Source organism: Protopterus annectens, chromosome 15.part0 (assembly GCF_019279795.1).
Source record: "Protopterus annectens isolate FY-2018-M chromosome 15.part0, PAN1.0, whole genome shotgun sequence".
NCBI classification, from domain to species: domain Eukaryota; kingdom Metazoa; phylum Chordata; order Ceratodontiformes; family Protopteridae; genus Protopterus; species Protopterus annectens.
The window spans coordinates 283,843,415-283,867,277 of NC_056749.1; the positions used below are offsets into that span (position 1 = coordinate 283,843,415).

Below are 23,863 nucleotides of genomic sequence, written 5' to 3' on the forward strand. Positions count from 1 at the left end.
TTTTCAAGCCATTTCTCTATCAGATTGTCTTCTAGTGACATACAAACCAGACAGAAACCTGCTAAGGATGCCTTGGTTACCAGAAAAACGCCTTGCAATAATCTTTTCCATCTATAGGCTTAGTAATAAACTTGTTACTGGATAAAGCCTAGAGTCTTAAAAAAGTCAGTTCCCTATGCAAACACTGGAAAAAGAACAGATATTTTTATGTTTTCTTAAACAGACCCCCCCCCTTTTTTTTGGGGGGGCCTATATTTCTTAAAGCTGAACAAAAGAGAACGGAGAAAACAAAAAACAAAAGCACCTGTTTATTAGTATCTCGTTACATTAAAAAAAAAAAAAAAAAAACTGAGAAAACAAGTGCTAATTGGTTTTGTCTGACCTTTATAGCTCTCTCAGCTGGGAAAACCAGAGCACTTTCAGAAAACATTATGTCCTAGCTAATTTCTCCGTCAGACTGTTACCATGAAAACATGGACAGCTGCAGAATTGTTAGCGCATACATGTATTTGCAAGAAAAAAGCCTCATAATATTCACTTATTTATTATTCAATGTTATTTTTCATTTACGTGCCCTCTTAAAACTTGTTACTAAAGCAATCTAAGGTCTTTAATCCAGATAATCCTCCATGCAAGAATCCGAAAAAGCAGATTCATTTTTTTTTTATCATGCTTTTTAACCAGGCTTTTTTTTTTGCAATGCAATGCCAACATTTATTTAAACAAAAAATTAAAAGGGAGAACTAAAACATGGTTACAATCCCCATTACATTTAAATGACTGGAAAAAAAATTTAAACTTTATGACACTTAAAGAAAACCACATGCCAATAGTAGTACTGCTTAAAAAAATCTTTACAGTTGACTTTCTTCCTCATCTTCTCCCCAAAACACTTTTCTGAACACGGACATGCAGTAGTGCATATGCTTTAGAGTCCCCCCCAAAAGTCCAACAAATTCTGAAAATGTCCAATATTTCCAGACTTTCTTATTCTGTCATATTTCACAAATATAATTATTACATTGCAATCCCACATTAAGTTATTTTATTACTGTTCATCTCCGAAGTCCTGCCTGTGCTTCATTTCCAACGTACTCTCCAATTCTTCTAGTCAACTCTTATGCTCCCTTCCTTCTCTCCAACATTTTCTGTTGAAAAATTTGAAAAGGTTTCACAGGTACAGTCCCTCTATGGTCTATTACCAGAACAAGCAGCAGCAGAATCTTCTGTTTCATAGACACTTTTGTATTGTTGGACACTTTTGTATTTCCTCCTTAGCTTGTACTTCAAATAATTTTGTCCCTCCAGGGAAGAATACCTTCAAGACAGCTGGGTACAGCAGTTTGAATCACAAACCTGCATCTCAACAGTCCCTGAACAGTGGAATAAATTTGCTCCTCTTCCGTCTGGTGTACAATGACACATCATTCTCCACAAACATACTGCTTTCTTCCACTTTCAGTACTTTGTCCTTCTGCCAACAGTTTTGTCAGAATAAACTCCTTCTGCTGGTAGGACTGCATCTATACTTTTAAAAGGTCTAGGTTGCTTTCTTATAGCCAGGTTTGGAGCAGACACATGATGTGCCCTTTCAACTAAACTCCTGCTGTGAATACCAGTCCAGATGCTTACTTGTGCTTTCATAAAATTAATGCAGTCTGTTCCTTCCAAGTTTTCCCTATGTGCTCTGTCCACTAATTCTATTATTTATTTTGAAACGTCTCTTCCTAAGCAGTCTCATGTTCAGCCAGCCTCCTCTTCGTTTTGACCTCTGATTTTTTTTTGCAGCTTTATCATGTCATCTGAATATCTGTTTAAAGTTTCTTCCATTTTTTTCAGTCTTTTGTTTGTGTTTATACACATCAGTGTTTTATTTTAACCAGGTCTGTATGCCATTGTCTTGCATCTTCCTGTAGGTTATTGCAACTTTCAGAAATGACTTCCACTGCTTTTTGTTCAACAGCTGCAGAACTTTCCCCACTCAAGTGTTTCTTCCTCACTTTCTTTTCGTTGCTGATTTTTTCCAGGTCTTCTGTATTTCTTTATTCCTGACATCCAGGCAGTGCACTCACTAGCCAGTTACTGAAATTTACCCATAAACAAGTTTACTGGCCTTCTCTGCAGAGTTTCTGTTTTCACACTGGGAGAACTAGAAACAAGCAGTTACTCAATGTGCAGTTATCTTGGAAGTCCAAGAGAAGTTATTGCTAACCCTTGTGTTGAGTAGCGCTCCAATTAAATTCTGTAGTTTGAGATAGATGAAGATGCGACTTTTCGAAATTTAAGGTTATGCCTAATTATGCACAAATCTGGATTACTTTTCCTCTTGTCGTGATCAATCTATTCATGCCTGGTTGGGGTGGAAATGAGTTAGTCTAAGTAAGGAAATGCCAGGAATCCATGCAGTCTCAAGTGAGCTACTACCACTATTATGCATTTGGTAAACAGCCTGGGGGCTGTGGTGAGAACAAAAGGCAGTGCTCTGAACTGACTGGCTCCTACCCAGAATTTCCTGGATTGTCTGTTCATTTTTATAGGATAGTGCGCATCCTGGAGATCAGAGTACATCCAATTCTCTTTCTCCAGAAATGGAAGAGTTGGCCGAACCATGCCCATCCAAAACTTTGTCTTCAGAACAAAGTGAGTTCCAGAATTGGTCTCCAGTACCCTGTTTTCTATGGTACTAAAAAGAATCTCAAGTAATTTACAGATCCTTTCTGGTCTGGGGGGACCTCTTGGATGACTCTCTTGCTTACCAGTGCTTGTATTTGATCTCCTGCTTGCTCACTTAGTGCTGGTATTTGATCTCCTGCTTGTTCCCTCCGACTGGGTGGAACATCAGGGATTTTTCTAGAGTCTGGGGGGGCAAAGGGAACCAATATATACACATCTCCTCTGGAAACTATCCTCTACACCCTAGTATCTTGTTATTTCTAGTCAGGCTCTCTGGTGCAGGGCAAACAACCCCCGATTGCCTCTAGAGGGGAACAATTAGGCTTCCATTCAGAAGTGATGAAGGGCTTGCCACAGAAGAATTCTCTGGACCCTTGATGCTGTGGGCCTCCTCTGCCCAAGTGCGGCATCTACCATTTGAACTTCCCCCTCTGCCTCTGAGGGAAGACCCTCCACCTGTGTCCTAGAAAGAACCTTATGATTTTCTGAAACACATCTTTCCACCATCTCTAGGATTCCCCAAAAAGGATCTTTGGGGGGGGGGGGTGGAAAAATGTACGTCTATGACAGAAAGGATCTTTCCATCCTTCTCAAACCTGGACAACTTATCTCTTACTTTGGGGCCAAAAACAGAAGTGCTGTCAAAGGGGGCAGTAATGAATAGAGACTTAAAAGGCTCCACAAAATCACACCAATGCATTCAGGTGCGTCTCAATGGCTATGCCCGAATTCGCTGCCTTTGAGGTTCCTTCCACCACATTAGCAATAAGCCTCATGGAGGAGTTGGAAATAGACTGCAGGGTCACCAGCTGAGAAGTGACTGAATCCTTCACCTCTTCAGACACTGCTCCTTTGAGGGTACCTGAAAGTTCCTTAATCAGATCCCTCTGACGTCTAGTAAAATGTGCCAAGTAGTTCAGAGACCTTAAGACAAAGGTCACAGAAGCAGAGACAAGTTACTTTCTAGTGGCCGCCACCACAATCAGAGGACCTTTTTACCAAAAGATTCTGGAGGGTTCATAATCCTGACTTTTTGGAATGTGCTTAATGGAGTCAGGTTCCTTCCATGCCCTCTGCAAAACCAACTCCAGGAGCTCATCAGCAGGCGGGACATCCCAGGTAGGAGACAGGCCAGTTATAAAAGCCTCCAGTAGCACCGATTCATCTGAGGAAGGGTTGCTGAACTTCCAGCCACCTCTCTGACCATGGGGACCCTTCACACTCACCAAAATATGTGCCCTTGGTGACTGATTCAGGGGAATCTATATGCTTTCCTCTTGTAGGTCTGCTTCTTAGGGACCTCCTCAGTGGGGTATGCCATGGAGGTATCAGAAGAGGAGGAAAAACCTTGTTGGGAAGCCTAGGGTTTTGGCATCTGCTGCCCCTGTAAACAGGACAGCTGACACTAAAGGCAAAGAGGCAGAATAGACCAAGACATAGGATCCGAATGGGGAGGCATCATCTAAATTGTAGACAGAGCTCTCTCCAGGACTCTGCAGACCGTCTCAGAGAGGGCAAGAAACTCAGATCAGAAAGGCCACAACTCTAATCCCTGGTCCCACACAGCTCCAAGGCCGAAATTGGACTAACCATTATTGAGGCTCTGAGATGCAGAGATGGCTTTGAGACACAGTCAACTGCAGCACCTCTGACCCGAAGGGGTAGAATTGGTTCAGAGAGCTCTCAGAATCTGAGTGAACCAAAAAATAGCTCAGAGCAAATCTCAGATCCAGGGATACCAGAATCCTCTGATCTGATAAGGATGGTGCCAAATGACTCAGATCTGAGGCTCTGATACCGTGATAGGAGTCAAGGGAGGAACTGGTAGAGGAGTAGTGGATACAGGGACCTCCCGACCCGATGGGGTAAGAAGCCAAGGAAGGGGCAGACTGGCTCTGCACTGACAGGATCGTTCTGACTAACCTCTCTGCATCTTCTTCAGTGAGACTTTTGGATGAACGAGTGAATAGAGCAGATGGAGACTGATTTTTCCAAAAATGGAAAAGGCACTCTAGATGGGTCCGGACCAATGGAATGTTAGTACCTCGTTCTAGACAGACTAGGTAATGAAGGACATCTCATCAGAGGTCTTCAGATGAAGATAATCTTTTACTTTCAGAGACTTCAGATCTGAAGAAACAGTCAGATCCAAGGACTTGAATTTAATTTTACATGAATCCAAAGCAAGGGTATCCAACAAATTCTGCTTCTTAGAATGATCTGAAGAAAGTGTGGCATCCAAAGAAATTCTTAAGTGATTTTTCAGCGGACCTGGGAGGATACAGAAGAGGTGCTTGGAGAAGTAAATGTAGACTTTGTTTCTCTTTGGAAGTTCCAGATATAGCATCGTCAAAGGAAGAAGGCAAAAGACTCAAGGATAAGCTTGTTCCTACGATCTATCAATACCCTAGGATTGAAGGCGTGACGGACCACACAATTCTCGTGAAGGTGGAGAGAACCTAAACAGAAAACAAGAGTGCAACTCGGACATTAGTATCTTCTGACAGCACTTATCACACTGTTTAAATCCAGGCGAGCTCTTTGTTTTTTCAGCCATCATCAAAAACAAAAGGCCAGTTAAAACTAAGTCTTTTTTTTTTTTTTTTTTTTTTAGGAAGAACAGAAAGTAGTACCAACAATGGTACTAAAAACTACAGTACACATAGAAGAAAGGAAGAGGGTTAACTAACAATAGGAACTAGGAATACCACAAACGTTAACAAGGAGAAACTGATTATTAAAAGGTAAGGGAGCTAGCTTGATTAGGAAACTTTTAAAGTAGTTTAAAGGGAGATAAAAACTAATAATTGTAAGTTTGGAAATGTACTCCTCTCTCAAGCTCAAGAGAACAATGCAATGTAACATTTGTTGGAAGCGGCAAACAAGATCTGATGTTATGGGGATGGTGCATTCTGGTTAAGGGAGAAGCGCAAGAGTTCAGAGTTGCCAAAAACTTTTTACAATGGCAGAGTCAGATCCAAGGGATTGGATCCAAACCCATCAGTCAAGAACGACATGAAAATAGACATCAGATTTCTAATTACATAAATCTAACCAACAAACTTAAAACTTGACGTGCACTGTACCAGGAAGAAGTGTGCTGCTCTTGTTCAGCAGCAATATTAAAGGAATCTACTCTGGTAACTGCTACAGTCACAGAACTGCACTAAAACAGGAAATCATGTATATGATAGCATTGTATTTCTTCATGGCCTCCAAAGAAATGTTGTTGGTTGGCCTAAAGTGTACAATGAAGGCTAGCAGAAGGCCAATACTGCTCTATCTTTAACTTACTAACTGGATATACCAAAGTGTGAATGGATGATATCGGAATGGATTGTAACCTCCCCAAATCCTGCTGTGGAGTTGTAACGAAATACATAATGTAATCAGCTAGTTACTCAGATAGGACCAGTTTGATGACTGGTCAACCCATGCCTCCCTTTCATAAACTGGGCAAATATGTCTAATAGTTTAGTCTTCTCTACCTCAAACATCAATGAAAAACAAAAATTATTGTCCCTGCATTTTCCAGTTTAGGAAACAGAAAAAGTTAACTGACTGAAGTGTACATTCAGAGACCATTTTAAAACTAAAGCAGAGTTTCTTCATAAAGTTATCCAACTCCTGTGGAACACTAAAAGGCTTTTTATAAATTAAAGCTTGCAGTTCAGAAATCCTTCCGACTTCGATGAGTGCCATTGATTTCTTCTGAACTGAGGGAACAGATGGAGCAAGTATTTCAGAAAGACATACTGCATGTATAAAAAGGAAAAAAAGAATCCATCCATGGAGAAATGCATGGTGCACTGTGGAAAACAAAGCCAAGGAAGCAGAAGGCTCAGATGAAGTCAACAAGTAAAAGCAAAATACTGGATGCAGGAAGGACGAAATGGCTCCTGGGGTATATCCAATAGGATTACATAACAGGCATTCTAGTGTTAGCATCCAAAAAAGAAAGGATATTCATAACAGAGGACAATAAAAATGTTATCAAGCTCCTGTCGTGCCGCATTGAAGTGTTGGAGGGAGCCAACATATAAATGCCTAAGAAGCATAGTAGAAACTAAGATGGGAGTAACTGGGCTTTCCTAGACTTGGAAAAATACACGAGGTCCCAAGAAAGCTGATCTAGGCAATCCCAGAAACATGGTTAGAATTAGCAGACTTGTACAAGGACCCAAATCACAAAGCACAGTTTCCAAGCTTATAGAAGGGCTCCCAGTGGGCATGAGTGTGCATTTCATCTCAAAGCACATGAGCTCATAGTGGTAATATACCAAGTCAGCAAAACAGGACAGAAGGGACGGATCAACAAAGCTGCTGTATGTAGACAATGTAGCACTACAAGTTTCCAAACAAGAACCTAAGCAAATGATACTGGGCTGGAATGCAAAACTGAAGGCACTTGGACGAGTGAATGCAAAACAGCAGTCATGACAACAAATGGGGAAAATCAAAATAAGCAGAATACTCAAAGGACAAAACTGGAACATGTTAAAAGCATCAAATATCAAGAAGGTGTGGTTGAGCAGAAGGGAAGTCTGAATGGGGAGGTCAACACCAGAATCAGGAGATGTTGTAACCAACTGGCACAAAAGTTGTCAGGGATTCTGTGACAGAAGAATGCCAAGAAAGCTAAAAAGCAAGGTGGACAAAACATTGGGTCAGACCAGTGCTTCTGTATGGCACAGAAACCTGGGCATTGAGGACACAGTTGCTAATGAAGCTGGAGGTGATGAAGTACCTAAGTTGGCCAAGAATGAAGCATACCATAACACACATGAACGAATCAGGACTTTGGAACATAAGCCAAAACAGCCCTGGCTGCTGAGAAGGTCAAGGAGAACAGAATAAAGTGGTTACTCACACATGCTGAAAAGCAGAAGATGGTTTGGTAAAGCAGACTTGGGACAGGCAGGAAGACAAGAAGAAACAAGGACATCTGGTCTAGAGATGAATGGATGTGTGACCTCTGACAGACAGGACTGAACGGAAAGTGGCACAGAATTAACAGAGGTGGCAACAGCTGACTTGATACACTGACCACATGTAAAAAATGGGGGATAAAAGGGAGAGGATGACAAATGAGATTAATGCAACCAGAATTAGCAGAAAAGCAAGGCCATTTTTTTAGGTGCCAAATGAAAGTTTCGCAACAGGCTACTCGGGTATAGAATCCCCTTCTGAAACGAAGTTGAACTGGCCATTACATGAAGTTCAACGAATAAACAGGCATTTCCAAGAGACGCACCATCATGGAAGAGCATGGGGTATCCGCTCTCCCTCATTTTGACTTTTAGGAAAGAAAACAGGGAGATGGATAGTTTGGCTTAAAGTGCAATTTGGATACCACTTTAGACGTAGGATTAGTTCTCAAAAAAAGCCTGACCCTATGGAAAATAAGTTGCTGACTCACCGTAAGAGCTTGCAACTGAGGGCCCTTCTTGCGGAGATCAGAGCATCAGTAAAACTGTTTTCCAATTCATAGTTATTCATAAAATCCTCTACCAACCTACCAGTACACCCATTCTGACTAATATCACCCCCTACAGCAACCTAGCATCCCTCCGCTCATCCAACAGAATGCTAGTACAGTCTACCAAAGCCAACAACTCAGATGGAGAATCATTCTCCAACTCTGATGGAAAAAAATGGAACTCACTTCCTGCTGAACTAACCACTACATCCTCCTTGCCCCAATTCAAAATATCCCTAAAGATGTATATAAACAGAGATTGGCTATATCCAGGTCTAAACCCAAAAAATAACAAGAAAAAGGTAAGAAAAATAACTCGCATAGGAGAAATACCCAATAATAACCTTTCTCTACCCAGACAACATACACTTCAACAACCATTAGAATTCTATTATCAGGAAGATAACTTTTTATACTACCCATTCGGAGGCTATGCTCTTTAACCCCACTACATACTATTTATAATAGCTTTCCTTCTTAAACTAACCACCTCTTAACGATCATCCTTACATTCAATCTGTGAATACTTTTCTTTTTTACACACTTCAAAGATGTAAAATGTTACCTCTGTATATTTACCATAAACCTACAATGTTGTTTGATTTAAAGGTAACCTTGACTATAAATTGTCATCGATTTGTAAATGGTTAGCTTTCTATGTAACCACAACTTTAAAGTGTCAGTTATTTGCACAGGTGGAGCTTTTCTCCCCATGCCTCTGCTGAAAATGGACATGTATCCAGTCGGACTATCCTGGTTAACAAATGTAAAATAAAAAATAAGAACCTAGTCACCCAGATTAGCTGGTTCATATGGAGCAAGTGTCTCAAGGAGAAGCCACAATTTTTTTTGGAGGCCACTTATGCAAAATCTCTTTGAAGAGCATTTTGACATGAGACTGCACTGAAAGAGGAAGATCCAAGGGCAGACATTCTGAAATGGTCAATAAATAAACCTTGACAGGAGTAAGAAAGGCCACAGGATAACTCACAAATATTGTACAACCAGAGAACTAGCCCTGAATGGGTGCTGGTTATGTTGCTAGCACCAACTAGGAAACCGTTCCCATTTGCTAATACAGAATTTTCTACTAGCAGGCTTTCTTGCCTCTATTGGTACCTGCTGCACATCCTCAGTAAACAGGTGCCCAACAGGAATTAAGACCCCATCATCTAGGCAGTCAACTGAAGTTGACTGATGTCAGGGTGAAACATCCATTTTCTTCTGTGAATAGCTTGTCTGTAAGGAAGCTTGTGGCAAATGCCCCTGGCCATATCCTAAAAAGGGAGAATCACAGTTGCCTGGGCCAGAAAGGAGTTACTACAAGGATCTTTGGGAGATTCCTTCTGAATCTTGAGAAGTATACTGGATATTAGTGGAAAGGGTGGGAAAGCATAAAGGAATACCTGTCCACAGAAAAGAAAAGGCATCGGTTTTCCAAGCTTGTCTACGTGGAGCCCTGGAACAGAATTTTGCCAGCAGATTGTCCAAAAAGAGGTCTACTTGAGGACCCCCCCACAAATGGATCAAATATTGGAAGACCTCCTGCCTGAGGAAATTGATCTCCAGCCCCTGCACTTTTCATCCCTCTTGAACCTGCTCCTCAAGCAAAGTCCGAAATATCTGCAGTGACTTTAACGATAGCTTTGTCTCCACAAAGTTTTGAATCAGCACTGGGATTTGACACTCTGATCTGGAGGATGAGGAATGACTCCCCGGAAAGGTGAAATTTCCTCCTACTGCCATCTGCAACCTTGAAGAATGATCAGTACCCATTTCTCCAAAACTATTTTTTCTCTTAGCAACAGATAGAAATTCAGACTTTCTGGAAGAAAAAGGGGCCAGGCTGGGGAGGGTTCACAAAGTCTCTTGAAAAATTAAGACTTGTTGATCTGTACTCAATTTTAGGAGGTTTGAAACTTTTTTGGATCCTTCTTGCCATTTCTTCTTGAAAATTTGGGAAAGGAGGGCTGAAAAATCTTAGATATTCCCCTGGGGTTGGGAGGGTGGCCCACTGATCAAGGCGTTTGTCTTATAAACACAAGGTGCAGGGTTAGAGTTTCACAAGGGATAACTGGCTAGGCTTAAAATGGCTTGCAAGTACAGCTAGCCTAGTACTAATCTAGGAAACTATGAATCACACTGATCACCTTTGCAGCAGAAAGGCCAAACGTTAAAATCCCTTTCCAACGGTGAATTTAATATCGCCTTTATATCATCTGGGAGGTTCTAAGAATGTAGCCTTGCAAACCTCAAAACAGTACCAGTGGCCATAGCCCTAGTAGTAGTATCAAGAGAGTCAGACAAACTCTCATTATCAACTAGTGTGACCTGGGACCAAGTTATTTACAGAGAGATTTTTTCCTCAAGAGGAAACTGCAGCTAAAACATTCCTCAAACTTTCACAATTTGTTAGAACAGATTTTAACCCATAAGGCAGTCCGTTCAAAATTCTGAAAATCAAATTTGTATAAGTATACACCTTTTTTTGCCATACTTATCACAAATGCTCTCATCCTTCAGAAAAGAGTATGATCAGAATTAACTAAGGGCTTTAGCAGCAGTATCTACTGAGTCAGGTCTGGGAATGATGTATACAAATTTAAAGGTCTGATGAACTTTATACATCCCAACTGCCTTTTTAGAGGCAGTAAGCCGACCATGATGGAAATTGCAGGCAGTAACACACATTCTGTAAAGACGACAAAACAGGGGGAGTAGGTGTATGTTCGGGAAAATCCTTCTGTAACAACTCCTAGTATTTTCTGAGTGTCTGAGAAACCTCCGTGTTCCCTTACTGAAAACACTGGCACATTCTAGCAAGTCTCAGAGACAGAGAAACCCCACATAAGGAGAATCAGAAGACTAGCTGTCTTCAGAGTAGGAATTAGAAATCTGAGGGGGGGGGGGGACTATCCCTGCATTTTGTTTCTGTTCAGATTCAGAATCTTGCATTTCTTCAGGGAGGGGGGAATCCCTCTTTTGCCAAGAAAATTAAATAGCCTGAATTAAACGGAGCCAGACCCAGTAAACTTTACTCCCATCAGTTTTCTTTGGATAGGAGGATACATGCTTGTTTTTTTCTTTTTGACAGTAAAAATGGGCCAACCGTGTTACTAATGGCAGCAGCAGCTTCCCCAGGGATGGGCACAGCATTCTGATATAACAATTAAAACCTCTGTGTTCCCTCTCCCGGAATGGACAAGAGTGGCTCTCTCTTGCCCACTGATAGCAGCTCAACAGCTGGAGAGGACGTTGTTATCCCCAAAGTCCACAGTGACTGCAGGTTCTACACCAGAGGGATCCATGATTAAAAAAGAGGAGTGCTCTGAGGTACAAAAAATGGCCACAGCACAATCGTCCACCTATGGCTGATGCAAATTGTTAACCTGCTGTGGTGGCAAAGGCTGATAGCTTAATTTTTTTTTTCTTTGTGTGTGGCTGGAAGAAGGACTGACCATGGGACTGGTAGTCTGTTCCATGGTCAAGCTGAAAATGATGCCTCTTTTCGATGGAAGAGCAGCAGCAATTGCCAGTACAGTACCAGTCCACAAAAGTTATTTTTGTCAAAAAAACACAGTAAAAAGCACTTTAAAACACTATGCCAGCCGGTGCTATGAAGCTTTGGAAGCTGTCTGGTCATTATGTCTTTGGCCAGGATATAACCCATATAGCTAAAGCTTCAGCAGCAGTGATCAATATTATGAACACCACCGTTGCAATCAACTCAGATTCTCCATTTTTGTAAGCACTCTGCCCTGCTGATGTTAACAGAGGTAGTGACACTGACATCTGTACTACAACAGTGAATTTGCCTTTTTTGCTCTTACCTTTAGATGCAATTCTGACATTAGCACATACTGCAAAATGTACAAGAGAAATCCTTGGACCCCATGAAATGAAAAGGAAAGTTGCTTTTAACTAGTCAATAAGATAGTGTGCAAGAGGGCACTACTAGCTGGCTGTTTAAATGACATGCAAAAAGATAGAGTTCTAGATGCTTACCAACTTTGTCCAAGTATCCTCCTATTCAAATTCCAGTCATGACAGATTAGCATTTATCCATTTAGCGAGTCTGCTATAATGCCCTGTTGGCTTGGAGTGTATACGGCCTGAAGTATTAAGCTCATTTTTACTGCTCCTCTTAACGCAGTCATCATAAAGATGAAAAGCCTGTCAGTCTATGTATCATATCATCATGGGCTTGGTGATTACCATCTGAACAGGGTTCTCCAGAAGCCTGCTGAACCACTATCATTTCCTTTCACTTATATTCCTCAATTTTCAAAGGGAGGCCATAGTCCTTGAATTAAACACCAAAATCCAGACTATACTGCCTGAACTGCCTTTTAAGGCATGTGTGTCAAGTGTTTGGTAAGGAACAAGAAAAAAAGGGAGACCCTGGCCTAGAAATAATTATGTGGAATCCGCCACAGGAGCTCTTTCACGCGGCACTAGTTGGAGCAGCTATGCCTCTGTTTGACAAACTTAAACATGGTTGATAATTCTTTGCATTTTAAGTTTAATTTGCCATGGACAACCCCCCTTTTAGTCTCACAAACATTTTCCAGAATGAAAGATGAGACTTTCTTAAAATTCATGCAAATTGAGGTGTTTGTTTAATGCATTGTTACACATTTTCTCTCTAGATCATATTAATGTTCATAAGTCCTGTTGCATAAATGGCAGTTTTACCAATCTAAACACACTGCAAGACAAAATTGCAATATAAAACACTTCTTCAGTATAATAATCAAAATGTCTTGTGCATGATATTACCCTCGGATAACCATTTAATATACTAAGTATATCATTTAACAACCACACTAAAACAATCCTTGAGGTTTAACAGTTGTATTTTATGTATTGTTTGTCCAAAAAAAATCCTAATGTTCCTGTTCCTATCAAATACTCATTTTAATTTCCAAGTTTACCCAATAAAACTGCATTAAAGGCAACAGCCTAGTTAATTTCTACGATACATCTAATGTCATATGCATCACTGGAAAAGGTATGGCCATCACACTACATGCAGAAGTTATTCTCAGACTTCTATAAAAATGAAATTGGAGAAATTCAAAATTTAAATGAACTTCTCCCCAAAATGATTTCCCTGCCAATGTCATTCAATAACTGGCATGGGTAGTCCCTTTCCCAGGGTCATTCAATAACTGGCATGGGTAGTCCCTTTCCAAGAACATCATTTTAATTTTTCAACAAATCATCTAATACAGTTTGAGAAAGTCTGATCATCTGTCCCTTAATCAGAATCTTTTTTGCTAAAATGGATGGAAACTTTTATAATGCAAGTATACAAGTTAGAAAAAACAGTTTTTCTAAAAAAAAAAAAAAGAATGAAAACAGTAAAAATGAAGGATTATACTGCAGTGTCAAACAATATTTCATTTCTATAAAAAAAGCTTAACTCATCTAACTGCACTGAAAGGATTTTAGTAGATATTTTAGCGTGAGTACATACTTAGAAAGTTCAGCGACTTCATCTTCATAAATTTTCTTTCTATCATGCAATTCATCAGGAAGGTACTTTGCTATTAATTCTTCCAGCAAGACAGTTCGGCAGTATTTTCTTTGCACCAGGTACTACAACAAATCAGTATAGCACAATGAGTTCTTTTCACTATGCAACAATGAAAATGCGATCAAACCACAGATAAAAAAACTATTACACACAAAAAGCAGTTTGGCAGATATTTCTAGAACTACTTCATACCTATGTTTTTGAAATTATACAAAAAAAATTCAAGTTAGTCTAAATTGAAAAACATCTAAGAAAGCTTGACAGCAAAGCAAGATTTATCCTGGATGGAGCACAAGTTAATTGCAGGACACTATTGACACTGACAAATACAAACTTAATAGGACAACTTAAAATATGCTACTCTGCTTTAAGTACGTGCATCTGGAAATGTAAGGAAACTGCAGTGATGTGATGCTAGGTGTGACTACCTGGAAGTAAAGTATGAAAAAAAACAATAGCTAGGTATTCTTTACTGAAAGCCAGTATTTCTACAATATAAACACTTTCAAAAACTAAACTTTTTGTTGCTGCTGTTTTTGCAACTCTTAGTTCTTTAACACAAGATATGGGTCATCATCCTAGCAAACTGATTTTCCACCCATGCCCAATGATGTACTGTTCTGTTTAGAAGGCTTTTAAAATGGTAACATTCTGCATTTATCAGTGCATTTAAATAGAGCCTGAAAAACTAGAACTTGGGTGTGACATTTCTTATACCTTCGGTACTTTCTACACAGATTCAAGTACAAATGACACACAAAATATGCATCTGATCTATGCATATATTTATGAGCAAGACAGACACTGTTTTAATAAACATCCCCTCATATTTATAAATTTATTAACCTCAGATATTTATTCAGAATTATACAATGACAGCTCATTTGCATTAAAAAAGGAGCAGGCAGATTGGACAGCTCAAACAGTATGTCCATTGTTAACTTAGCATTTACACACAGAATAAAGAACAGCAACTGAAGAACCATTGAGCAGCCAAACTATTCGAATATACAGGACACTGCAAAAAAGAAAAATCAAGTACAACTACAGCACTGTTATTCAAAGACATTAAAGAAGGGTAAGCAATTTTTTTCTTAAGTAATGTCACTGTACAATAGCAATAACCCACACCTGGGTGTGGGCATATCAGGATTTACCCAAACTCATTCTTGGGTTATTGCTTAAACATGCATTAATGTACATAAAATATGTTTTATACAGTAACATGCATGATTTTATGAGCTTTTATCATTACAGGAGACAGAGTACACGGATCTTGGCAAATGCACTCAAAATAGCTCAGTGAAAATGCACTCTCATTGTAAACTTTGTGTAAACAGCTTCTGCACACATTCAAGAAGAAAATACATGTGAACCAGTATATATATATATATATATATATATATATATATATATATATATATATATATATATATATATATATATATATATATATATATATATACACATATATATATATATATATACATATATATATATACATATATATATATATATATATATATATATATACACACACACACATACATACACACACAAAATCTCTCTCGCTATATATGTACACACAATCACACACAATGTAAAACACACCAGATTTATACATTAATACTTATAATATACTCCTGTCCAAGAATTTAAAACTATTCATTGGGTACATCTATTCTTTTACCAGCAGAGTGCATTTCAGATTGAGGCACTCCAGCCAGAAAGTGTTGCTTACCAGATACCTTTATACTGTACAACTGACTAGGTGCAACTCCTATAGTAGAGGCTTGATTAATGATCCTGACCTTGCTATTCGGAACAGACTTTACCTATCTAGAAATCGCTCTTAAAAAAATGAAGCCTGCCAAGTCTTGCAAGCTGTGATCCTTCCCCCTACACACCCAAGGCCGAATAGTTGTGGTTATCAAAGCTTGGTGAATGCATATTTTCTACATTAACTTGGCAATCTCTCCGTTACTACAAAGACTCTGTTTACTTTTTCATTAAAAAACTGTACAAGAATAGTAACATGAATCCAATGAAATTAGAGGTTACTTGAAGGTCACTAAAAATTCTCTTAGAATGGTAAATAAGGGTGAAAGCTGTAATAAGGACTGTCCTGTAACAGAAAACATTGGTTTTCAAACTGCATATTTCTTTAGAGGCCATGAAATAACATCAGTAAAAAATGTACTGTACTTTCAACAGCAGTAATTGCTGCAACTTTCCATAATGAAGAGCAAGAAAGACAGCACTAAGGCAGTATTATGAACCACCATTTCCATATATCCTTACATGTGTAGGTTTTTATCTTGAGTGTTACTGTAAATTTCCAGTGAAATTGCACATGTAATAAGGATTGCATATTGAGTTACCCACTAAAACTCAACTCTCACATATGCTCCTCACAAGCTGCCTTTTTAAATGAAAAAATACTCCCCTTCTTTCCTTCCATGACTATATGTATTTATTTATGAATTTTAACCCACTTGCAGAAAGTACAGTTGGGTAAGGTACTTTCCCTAACAGCAGCTCTTAAGTCACTTTAACCAACTATAACATTTGGATTTTACTCGCATTCTGTTCCACTTTCTAGCCAGATTATTGTCAGTAGTGGAAATAGTCCCTGTAAAGGCCACTGAAGGCATTGAAGCACGCCATATAATACTATCCTTCATATCCTCTCAAGTCTGGAAGCATACCTCTCAATCTGTAGACACCACAAAACTGAACAAGGCCTCTTGAAGAGAGGCATCAGGCCAAAAATCTAAAAAGCCATCATAAAATGTACATGCCTAAAAACATTCCTCATCCTCTCAGTTCCCTAGGACTGATGGATATCACCACTTAGAAATACAAGTTTTAAACTCAGAGTGACTAAATGATACACACTTCATTCCAGTGGAAACTGCATCAGCACCTCTTTCTACACTTCATCCACTACATCACACGTGCCGCTTACTGAAGTTTTTATTTATAGATGCTCTCCTGACAAACGTTTGATGGCCATGTCTGCATTTCTAGTGCTTCAGAGCACTCTTACCCTCACATACAACAGACTTAGATCAAGGATTTTGTTTTATGTTCTCATTTTAAAGCAGACTAAAAAAGTATCTTACCGAACATGTAAAAAAAAAAAAAAAAAAACGCCCCAAAAAAAAACACATTTCCCATAACTGTTCAATGCATTTTAAGTGAAAAAGTAGGCAAAGTAGTCAAAGATCTGCCATAAAGAGAACAATCTGTAACTGAGAAAATAACATATGTATATGGCAATGTAGCATACAAACCATTCTGCATTAGTTGATACCCAGAAGCGAAGGTTTTGTTTATTTTTTTACTGCCTAAATAATTCAGGACCAGTGCACACTTGTCTGACAGCTGAAGTGCTTTCCGATACTCATAGCATATATACCTCGCATTTTTGCAGAATGTCCAGAATTTTGCCCCATGTTTTAGGCCTGTTACTCTTAAAATGGGCGATTCTCCAGCAAATCACTGACCACTGAAGTGAATAAATGATGACAGACACTTGAGTTTCAGACTTTATATACTTCAGAAAACGCATGCTAAAGAAAATTTTGTTGTAGCAACTGTTAACCTTAACAGATGCAGTTAAAGTCTGTCCCTATTTTTGGACCTTTGTCCCCCCACCCAATTAGTTTCGGCTTTGTCCAGACTTCTTGTACTAAGAGGTTGACAGGTATGACAGCAGGAAGCAAATTTTGTGAAATATAAAACTGTATAATACTTCAAAAAATGCATTTACTTTCAAAAAGGCTAAATACTGAACTTCATTCTAGCTCTTCCAGTGTGAGAACAGAAAAGTACAGTTTTGTACCTACCATAAATGTAGATGTCCGATAGACATGCAACTGCAGTCATAACATGTGGGTTGTCCTGCCTCAGGCAGCCCTCGGTCGGCCGGATTCCAAAGTCTGGGTCCGACGTCGGCTGATGTCGCATTTCTCTCCGACGTCAGAGCGGCTGGAGTACATAAGCATCAGCCAACGCCATTTTCTTCAGTGTTTCTTGCCCCAGATGCCAGGTGCCCTCCAAGGAAGGCTGTAATCAAATTGGAAGACAAAAACAGGATTACAAATAAATGAGCAATAAAACAAATGCACCATAACAGATATCCCCAGCTAAGAGAAAACAGGGATAGGAGTGGACCCTAGGCATAGAGGGGTACGGAGGGTGGGAAAATCCGACTGCAGTTGCATGTCTATCGGACATCTACATTTATGGTAGGTACAAAACTGTACTATGTCCTTCAAGAATGCAACTGCAGTCATAACATGTGGGTAGAATACCATAGCTTAGCTGGGGGAGGAGAAATGCTCTAGGAAAAAGATGGTGTGGCAATCAAACCCTGCAGGACTGCCGAAGCAAAGCCTGCTCTGGATCTGGAATAGAGGGAGATTGTAGTGTTTGGAGAATGTATGCACGGAGCTCCATGTAGCAGCTTCTAGAATGTCCTTAGTAGGCACCCCTCTTAAGAATGCTGTAGAGGTGGCTGTAGCTCTGGTGGAATGTGGTCTGACATTGGCTGGAACAGTCTTTCCATGAAAGGAATAACAGAATCTGATGCAATGTCCAATCCATTTTGAAATAGTTTTGAAATTGCTTTTCCTTGGACTGCAGGGGCGTAAGCTACAAAAAGTTGTTCAGACTTCCTACTGGCCTTGGTTCTGTCCAGGTAGTAACGAAGTTGTCTGTGAATGTCCAAGGTATGCAACAGTCTTTCCCCCTTGTTCTCAGGATTGGGGAAGAAAGCAGGCAGATGAATTGCTTGATTTAAAGAAACCCTAGATACCACTTTTGGCATGAAAGTAGGGTTGGTCCTTAATGAAACTCTGTGAAAAATAATAAAGGGTGGTATTACCATTAGGGCCTGTAGCTCCGAAACCCTTCTTGCTGATGTAATGGCCAATAGGAAAGCTGTCTTCCAAGAGAGAAATTGCAAGTCAACTGAAGCTGCTGGCTCAAATGGAGGTAGAGTCAGTTTTTCTAGGACAAAATTGAGGTCCCAGGCAGGCCTTTCTTGGTGGCTTAATGTTCTTGATTCCCCTGAGGAATTGCCTTAGTAAAGGGTGTGAAAAAACAGGAGGATCAGTGTTGTATCTAGCTGAAATAGCAGATGCATAGAATATGAGAGGCCGTTCTTCTGCCAAATATTCCAAGATGAGTGGGATGTTCAACAATGATGCATCATGCCCCTTGCTGGTATTCCAATTGCTGAATCTTTTCCACTTTGTTAAGTAAACCTTTCTGGTGGAAGGTCTTCAAGCCTCTTGTTAGTATCCGCTGAACTTCCTTGGAGAGAGATAGGCTGAAGTTATTTATGGGATCTCCCAGGCGGTTAGCTGCAGTGTCTGTAGATTTGGATGCACTGTTTCGAAGTTGTGTTGAGTCAGAAGTAGAGGCCATTGGGGAAGGGCCCACCTCCTGGTGTGACATATGCTCCGTAGTAGTGGGTACCAGTGTTGTCTTGGCCAGTCCGGAGCTATTATGATTCCCTTGGGTCTCTCTGCTTTGATCTTTAGTAATACTGAGGACATCAGTGGCAGAGGTGGGAATGCATAGATTGTTAGTGAGTTCCAGTTGAATGAGAGGGCATCTATTTTCCAAGCTTTTGGATGGTATGTCCTTGTGCAGAATTTTGGTAGAAGATGGTTGAGATGAGAGGCAAATAGGTCCACTTCTGGTTTTCCCCATGTCGAAGTGAGTTGTCTGAAGGCCTTCGGATGTAACCTCCACTCGTGTGTGTCTGTGAAATTCCTGCTTAGGCTGTCCGCCAACACATTGTCTTCCTGGGACAAACAGGGATTGTAACTGGATGTTTAGACTCAGTGATTTCTCCCAAAGATGCATTGTCAGTCTGCAAAGGGGGTAAGAGCGGGTGCCCCCTTGCTTGTTTATGTACCACATCATAGTGGTGTTGTCTGTCCGTATCAGTAAATGGCCTTGCTGGAGTTGGTGTTGAAAAGCCTCGATGGCATGCATTACTGCCAGCATTTCCTTCTGGTTTATATGCAGATGTGTTTCCTTTGGAGACCATTGTCCTTGTATACACCTGCCTTCCATGTGCGCCCCCCCATCCAAGGTCTGAGGCGTCTGTGGTCATGGTCTGTGTTATCTGTGTTTTTTTGAATGACATACCTGTGTTTGCCTGGCTCACCGAGGCCCACCATAGAAATTCCTTTTGTAGGCATGGAATGAGCGGAATGATAGTCTCCAAGTTGTTGCTGTGTTGAGACCAAACGCTTTTTAGGTACCATTGAAGCTTTCTCATGTGTAGTCTTGCTAATGGAACAAGGAGAATGCAGGATGTCATGTAACCCAGGGCCTGTAGGAATCTCCTTGCAGTCATCTGGGTGAGTTTTGCTAAACCTTTGAAGTAATGAGTTAACTTCTCTTGTTTGTCTTCTGTCGGGTAAGCCATCTGAGAGGCTGTGTCTAGTTTGGCTCCTAAGATTATTTGCTGGGATGGCTGCAGTCTTGACTTTTGGAAGTTGACTGTGTATCCCAGAGCTTGAAGTAATCGTATGACATAATCCAGGTTTTTTGTCAACATCAATTTGTCGTCTGCTTGTATGAGGCAGTCGTCCAGGTACGGGTAAATTTGTATCCCCTGGAGCCTGCAATGAGCAATTACTGAAGCCAAGCATTTTGTGAATACTCTGGGTGCAGTAGATAAGCCAAATGGCAATGCTGAGAATTGATAATGCTCTGGCCCTGCAAGAAATCTGAGGTATCTTCTGCAGCTGTGTCTGATAGGGACATGCAGGTATGCCTCCTTGAGGTCCAGAGTAATCAGCCAAGACCCCTTGCCCAGCATGGGAAGGAGTTGCTGTAGAGTCAGCATTTTGAACTTTGGTACTATGAGAAAGGTGTTTAATGCGGACAAGTCCAGTATTGGTCTCCATTGAGATTCTTTTCTTGGAACCAGGAACAGTCTTGAGTAAAACCCCTGTTCTTGTTCTTGTTGTGGAACTCTTTCTATCATCCGAGTTAGCAGAGTGATTTGCTTGATAGCCTCTGCCCTCTGGTTTTGTGGTAGGTTTGGCATGCCTTGTTTTCTTGGTAAGGTATGAAAATGAAACCTGTACCCTCAGTCTATAATGTCCAAAATCCATTTGTCCTTTGTTAGTCTGTGCCAGTTTTCTGCAAACAGAGATAATTTCCCGCCCAAGGGAGCTTCTATTTGTTCCCTGGTAGGCGGTAGTAGAGGAAAGTCATTGAGATTGTGATTGTGGGGCAGGTGAAACCCCTGCATCACTTCTTTGGTTTCCTGGCTGCCATTGTCGTCCCCTATAAGGGCCTCTGTATTGGCCTCTTCCTCGGCCACGTCTGTTCTTACCCCTTTGAAACTTTTCTGTATTAGGAAAGGACCAGTTTTTAGAAGGCCAATTCCTACTGAATCTGGGGGGTTGAACTTGGAGGAAATCTTTCACCGTCTGAACTGATTTTGCTTTTTCTTCGATGGTCTTTAACACATCCTTAGCATTTGCACCAAAAAGCTTGTTCTTTTCCAAAGGTGCATCCAGAAGCTTTGCTTTTACATGATCTGGTAGAGGTTGATCTTTTAACCAGGCATGTCTACGAATGACTGCCCCTGTCATAGCTGCCCTACATGAAGCTTCCAGTGCATCATACCCACACTGCAGGAAGTGGTTGCTTACTTGCTGAGTGTTATGTACAGCTTCCTGCAAAGTCTTCCTGTCTAAAGGATCAGGAGTGGCTAGAGTTTTTTGTAAATCTTCTAAAAGGTAATCCTGATATTGCAACATATGAAAAAGGCAATTTAAAGCGCTCATAGATAAGATAGTGGAGGTGTAAACTTTTTTACCCCATCCCTCTAATGACCTGGCCTCCCTGTTGGAGGGTAAAGGATTTTTAGAGGTGGAGGCTGAAACTCCTTTAGGCCCCTGTGAAATAGTTTCCAAATCAGCAGAATGGGCCCTGAACAAATGGGAATGAGTTTCTGGGACCCTGTAATACCAGTCAGGCTTGGCTGGAGCAGGAGGAAGAGAATCAGGGGTAGCACTAGAGTCAGAATATAGATCATCCAGAACATCAAGTACAGGAGGAATAGCTAAGGGCCTGTGCTGGGGCTTCTTAAGGAAAGTCCTCAGGCATTTCCTAGAATCAGAATATTCCTGACCTTGCCACTTGAAATGTTCCCTCATGGTGTGCAAAACTTCCCCAAAAGAAATATCCTCAGGAGGGGAGGCCGAGGGGATGGAATCTTCTGCATCAGAGTCCTTATAGGTCTGGAAGAGCTCTTCCTGGCTATCAGAGTGGACAGAGCCCTCAGAGTCTTCATCTGAAGGAATAGGTTCAGAGGGTTCAACCCTGGGCCTTTTATCAGGAGGCTGGGATCCTCTCTCAGGATGGGCCTGTGAACCTCTAATCATGGAAATTAAGTCAGCAGCCATGGACATAATTTGTGTCTCTGGAGTAGGCTGAGGTAAGGATTTAGAAGTGATATGCTTTGTCTTGCTGGCTGCCTTAGCCCTAGTGTAGGCCTTAATAGTGACTTTGTCTACAGCAACGGTCTCGGGCATTTCCTCGGTTTCGGTATCCGGAGGAAAATCGATAACTGGCGGAGTGGTGTCCGGAATCGGAGTCGTCGGTAATGCGGTGTCTTCGGTTCGGAGCGGTGGAGAGACCATCTCGGAAGGAACCGGAGCACTCGTGCTGGGTTTTGGCGTGGATTCAGTGGTAGACGCGGGCCGAGGATGTCGGTCCCGGTCTTTTCGCTTTTTGGGAGTTTGCGATGTCGGAAGATCCGACGGCATGTTGTAAGCAAATTTATCGGCAAAAAAGTCTTCAGCGAACTCCACCCGGCGCCTGAGAGTGCACTTGAAGCGAGCACAGGCTACACAGGCCGAGACGTCATGGTCTGGGCCCAGGCAAGGAAGACAGTAAGAGTGGAAATCCTTATGAGGTATTTGTTTACCACAAGAAAGACAATGAATTCTGACATCAGCTGAGGCAAGAAAAGGTCCCCAACGGGGTACTTGGCTTTTTTGATGACTTCGGTATCGAAGAATACAGGAGCTGACCGACCAGCACTTGCGAACTGCTTCTGCTTCGGGCACCGCGCGGCAAGAAAGACTGAAGAAAATGGCGTCGGCTGATGCTTATGTACTCCAGCCGCTCTGACGTCGGAGAGAAATGCGACATCAGCCGACGTCGGACCCAGACTCTGGAATCCGGCCGACCGAGGGCTGCCTGAGGCAGGACAACCCACATGTTATGACTGCAGTTGCATTCTTGAAGGACATCTTAGTAGAGAAAGACAGTGGACTTAAGTTTTGTGGTAAATTTTTTAGTATCTGGCTAGTAAGTACACTGCCTGGATGCCAGGAAAAAAGACATACAGAGGACCAGAAGGAAAATCAGCCACAAAACGTGATGGAAAAGCACAGACTGGGAAAAGTACTTCAGCTGTTTGGCAAAAAGCAGTGCAAGCACCAGACACTACTTCCAGTAACCTAGAAAGTATAAGGCAAATGCACACAGGCCTGACTAAAATAAACAAAACTATGATGGAGTATATTAATTCAAACAGCAAAAGGCTGGAAAACATGGAAGAAGCTTTAAACAGATACTCGGATAAGGTGATAAAAATTGCAAAACTCAGAGGTCGAAATGAAGAAAAGGCGGGCTGAATGACACTGCACAAGAAGAAAGGTTTAAAAAAATAATAGAATTAGAGGACAGAGCACGCAGGGAAAACCTGAGATTTTCTGCTGTACCAGAGAAGCTAGAATGAACAGACTATTCATTTTATGAAAGCATAAATTAAGCAACTGGACTGGTATTCCACAACAGGAATTATTAACTGAAAGAACACAATGTGTATGCTCCAAACATGGCTATGAGAAAGCAACATACACCTGTAATAGTAAAGAGGCAATCTTAACAGCAGAAGGAATTAATTCTGGGGCAAAAAAACAAAGTACTAAATGTGGGAGAGAGCAGAGTATTTGTGGAGAATGACTACTCACTGTACACCAGGCAGAAGAGGAACACATTTATTCTACTATTCAGGGAATGTCAAGAAGCAGGCATGAGATTCAAACTACTAAACCCAGCTATCAAACATTTTTCCCCTGGAGGGACAAAATCATTATTTGATGAAGTAAATACTATGT

General features: G+C 40.9%; 1 protein-coding gene across 1 annotated transcript in view; it reads right to left on the minus strand.

Moving 5' to 3' along the window:
• LONRF3 (LON peptidase N-terminal domain and ring finger 3) overlaps nt 1–23,863 on the minus strand; it is a 203,408-nt gene that overhangs the window by 84,537 nt on the left and 95,008 nt on the right. The window contains exon 7 of the mRNA XM_044057065.1: nt 13,632–13,753. Within this exon, the coding sequence (XP_043913000.1) occupies nt 13,632–13,753 (122 nt within the window). The remainder of the gene's footprint in view (nt 1–13,631; nt 13,754–23,863) is intronic.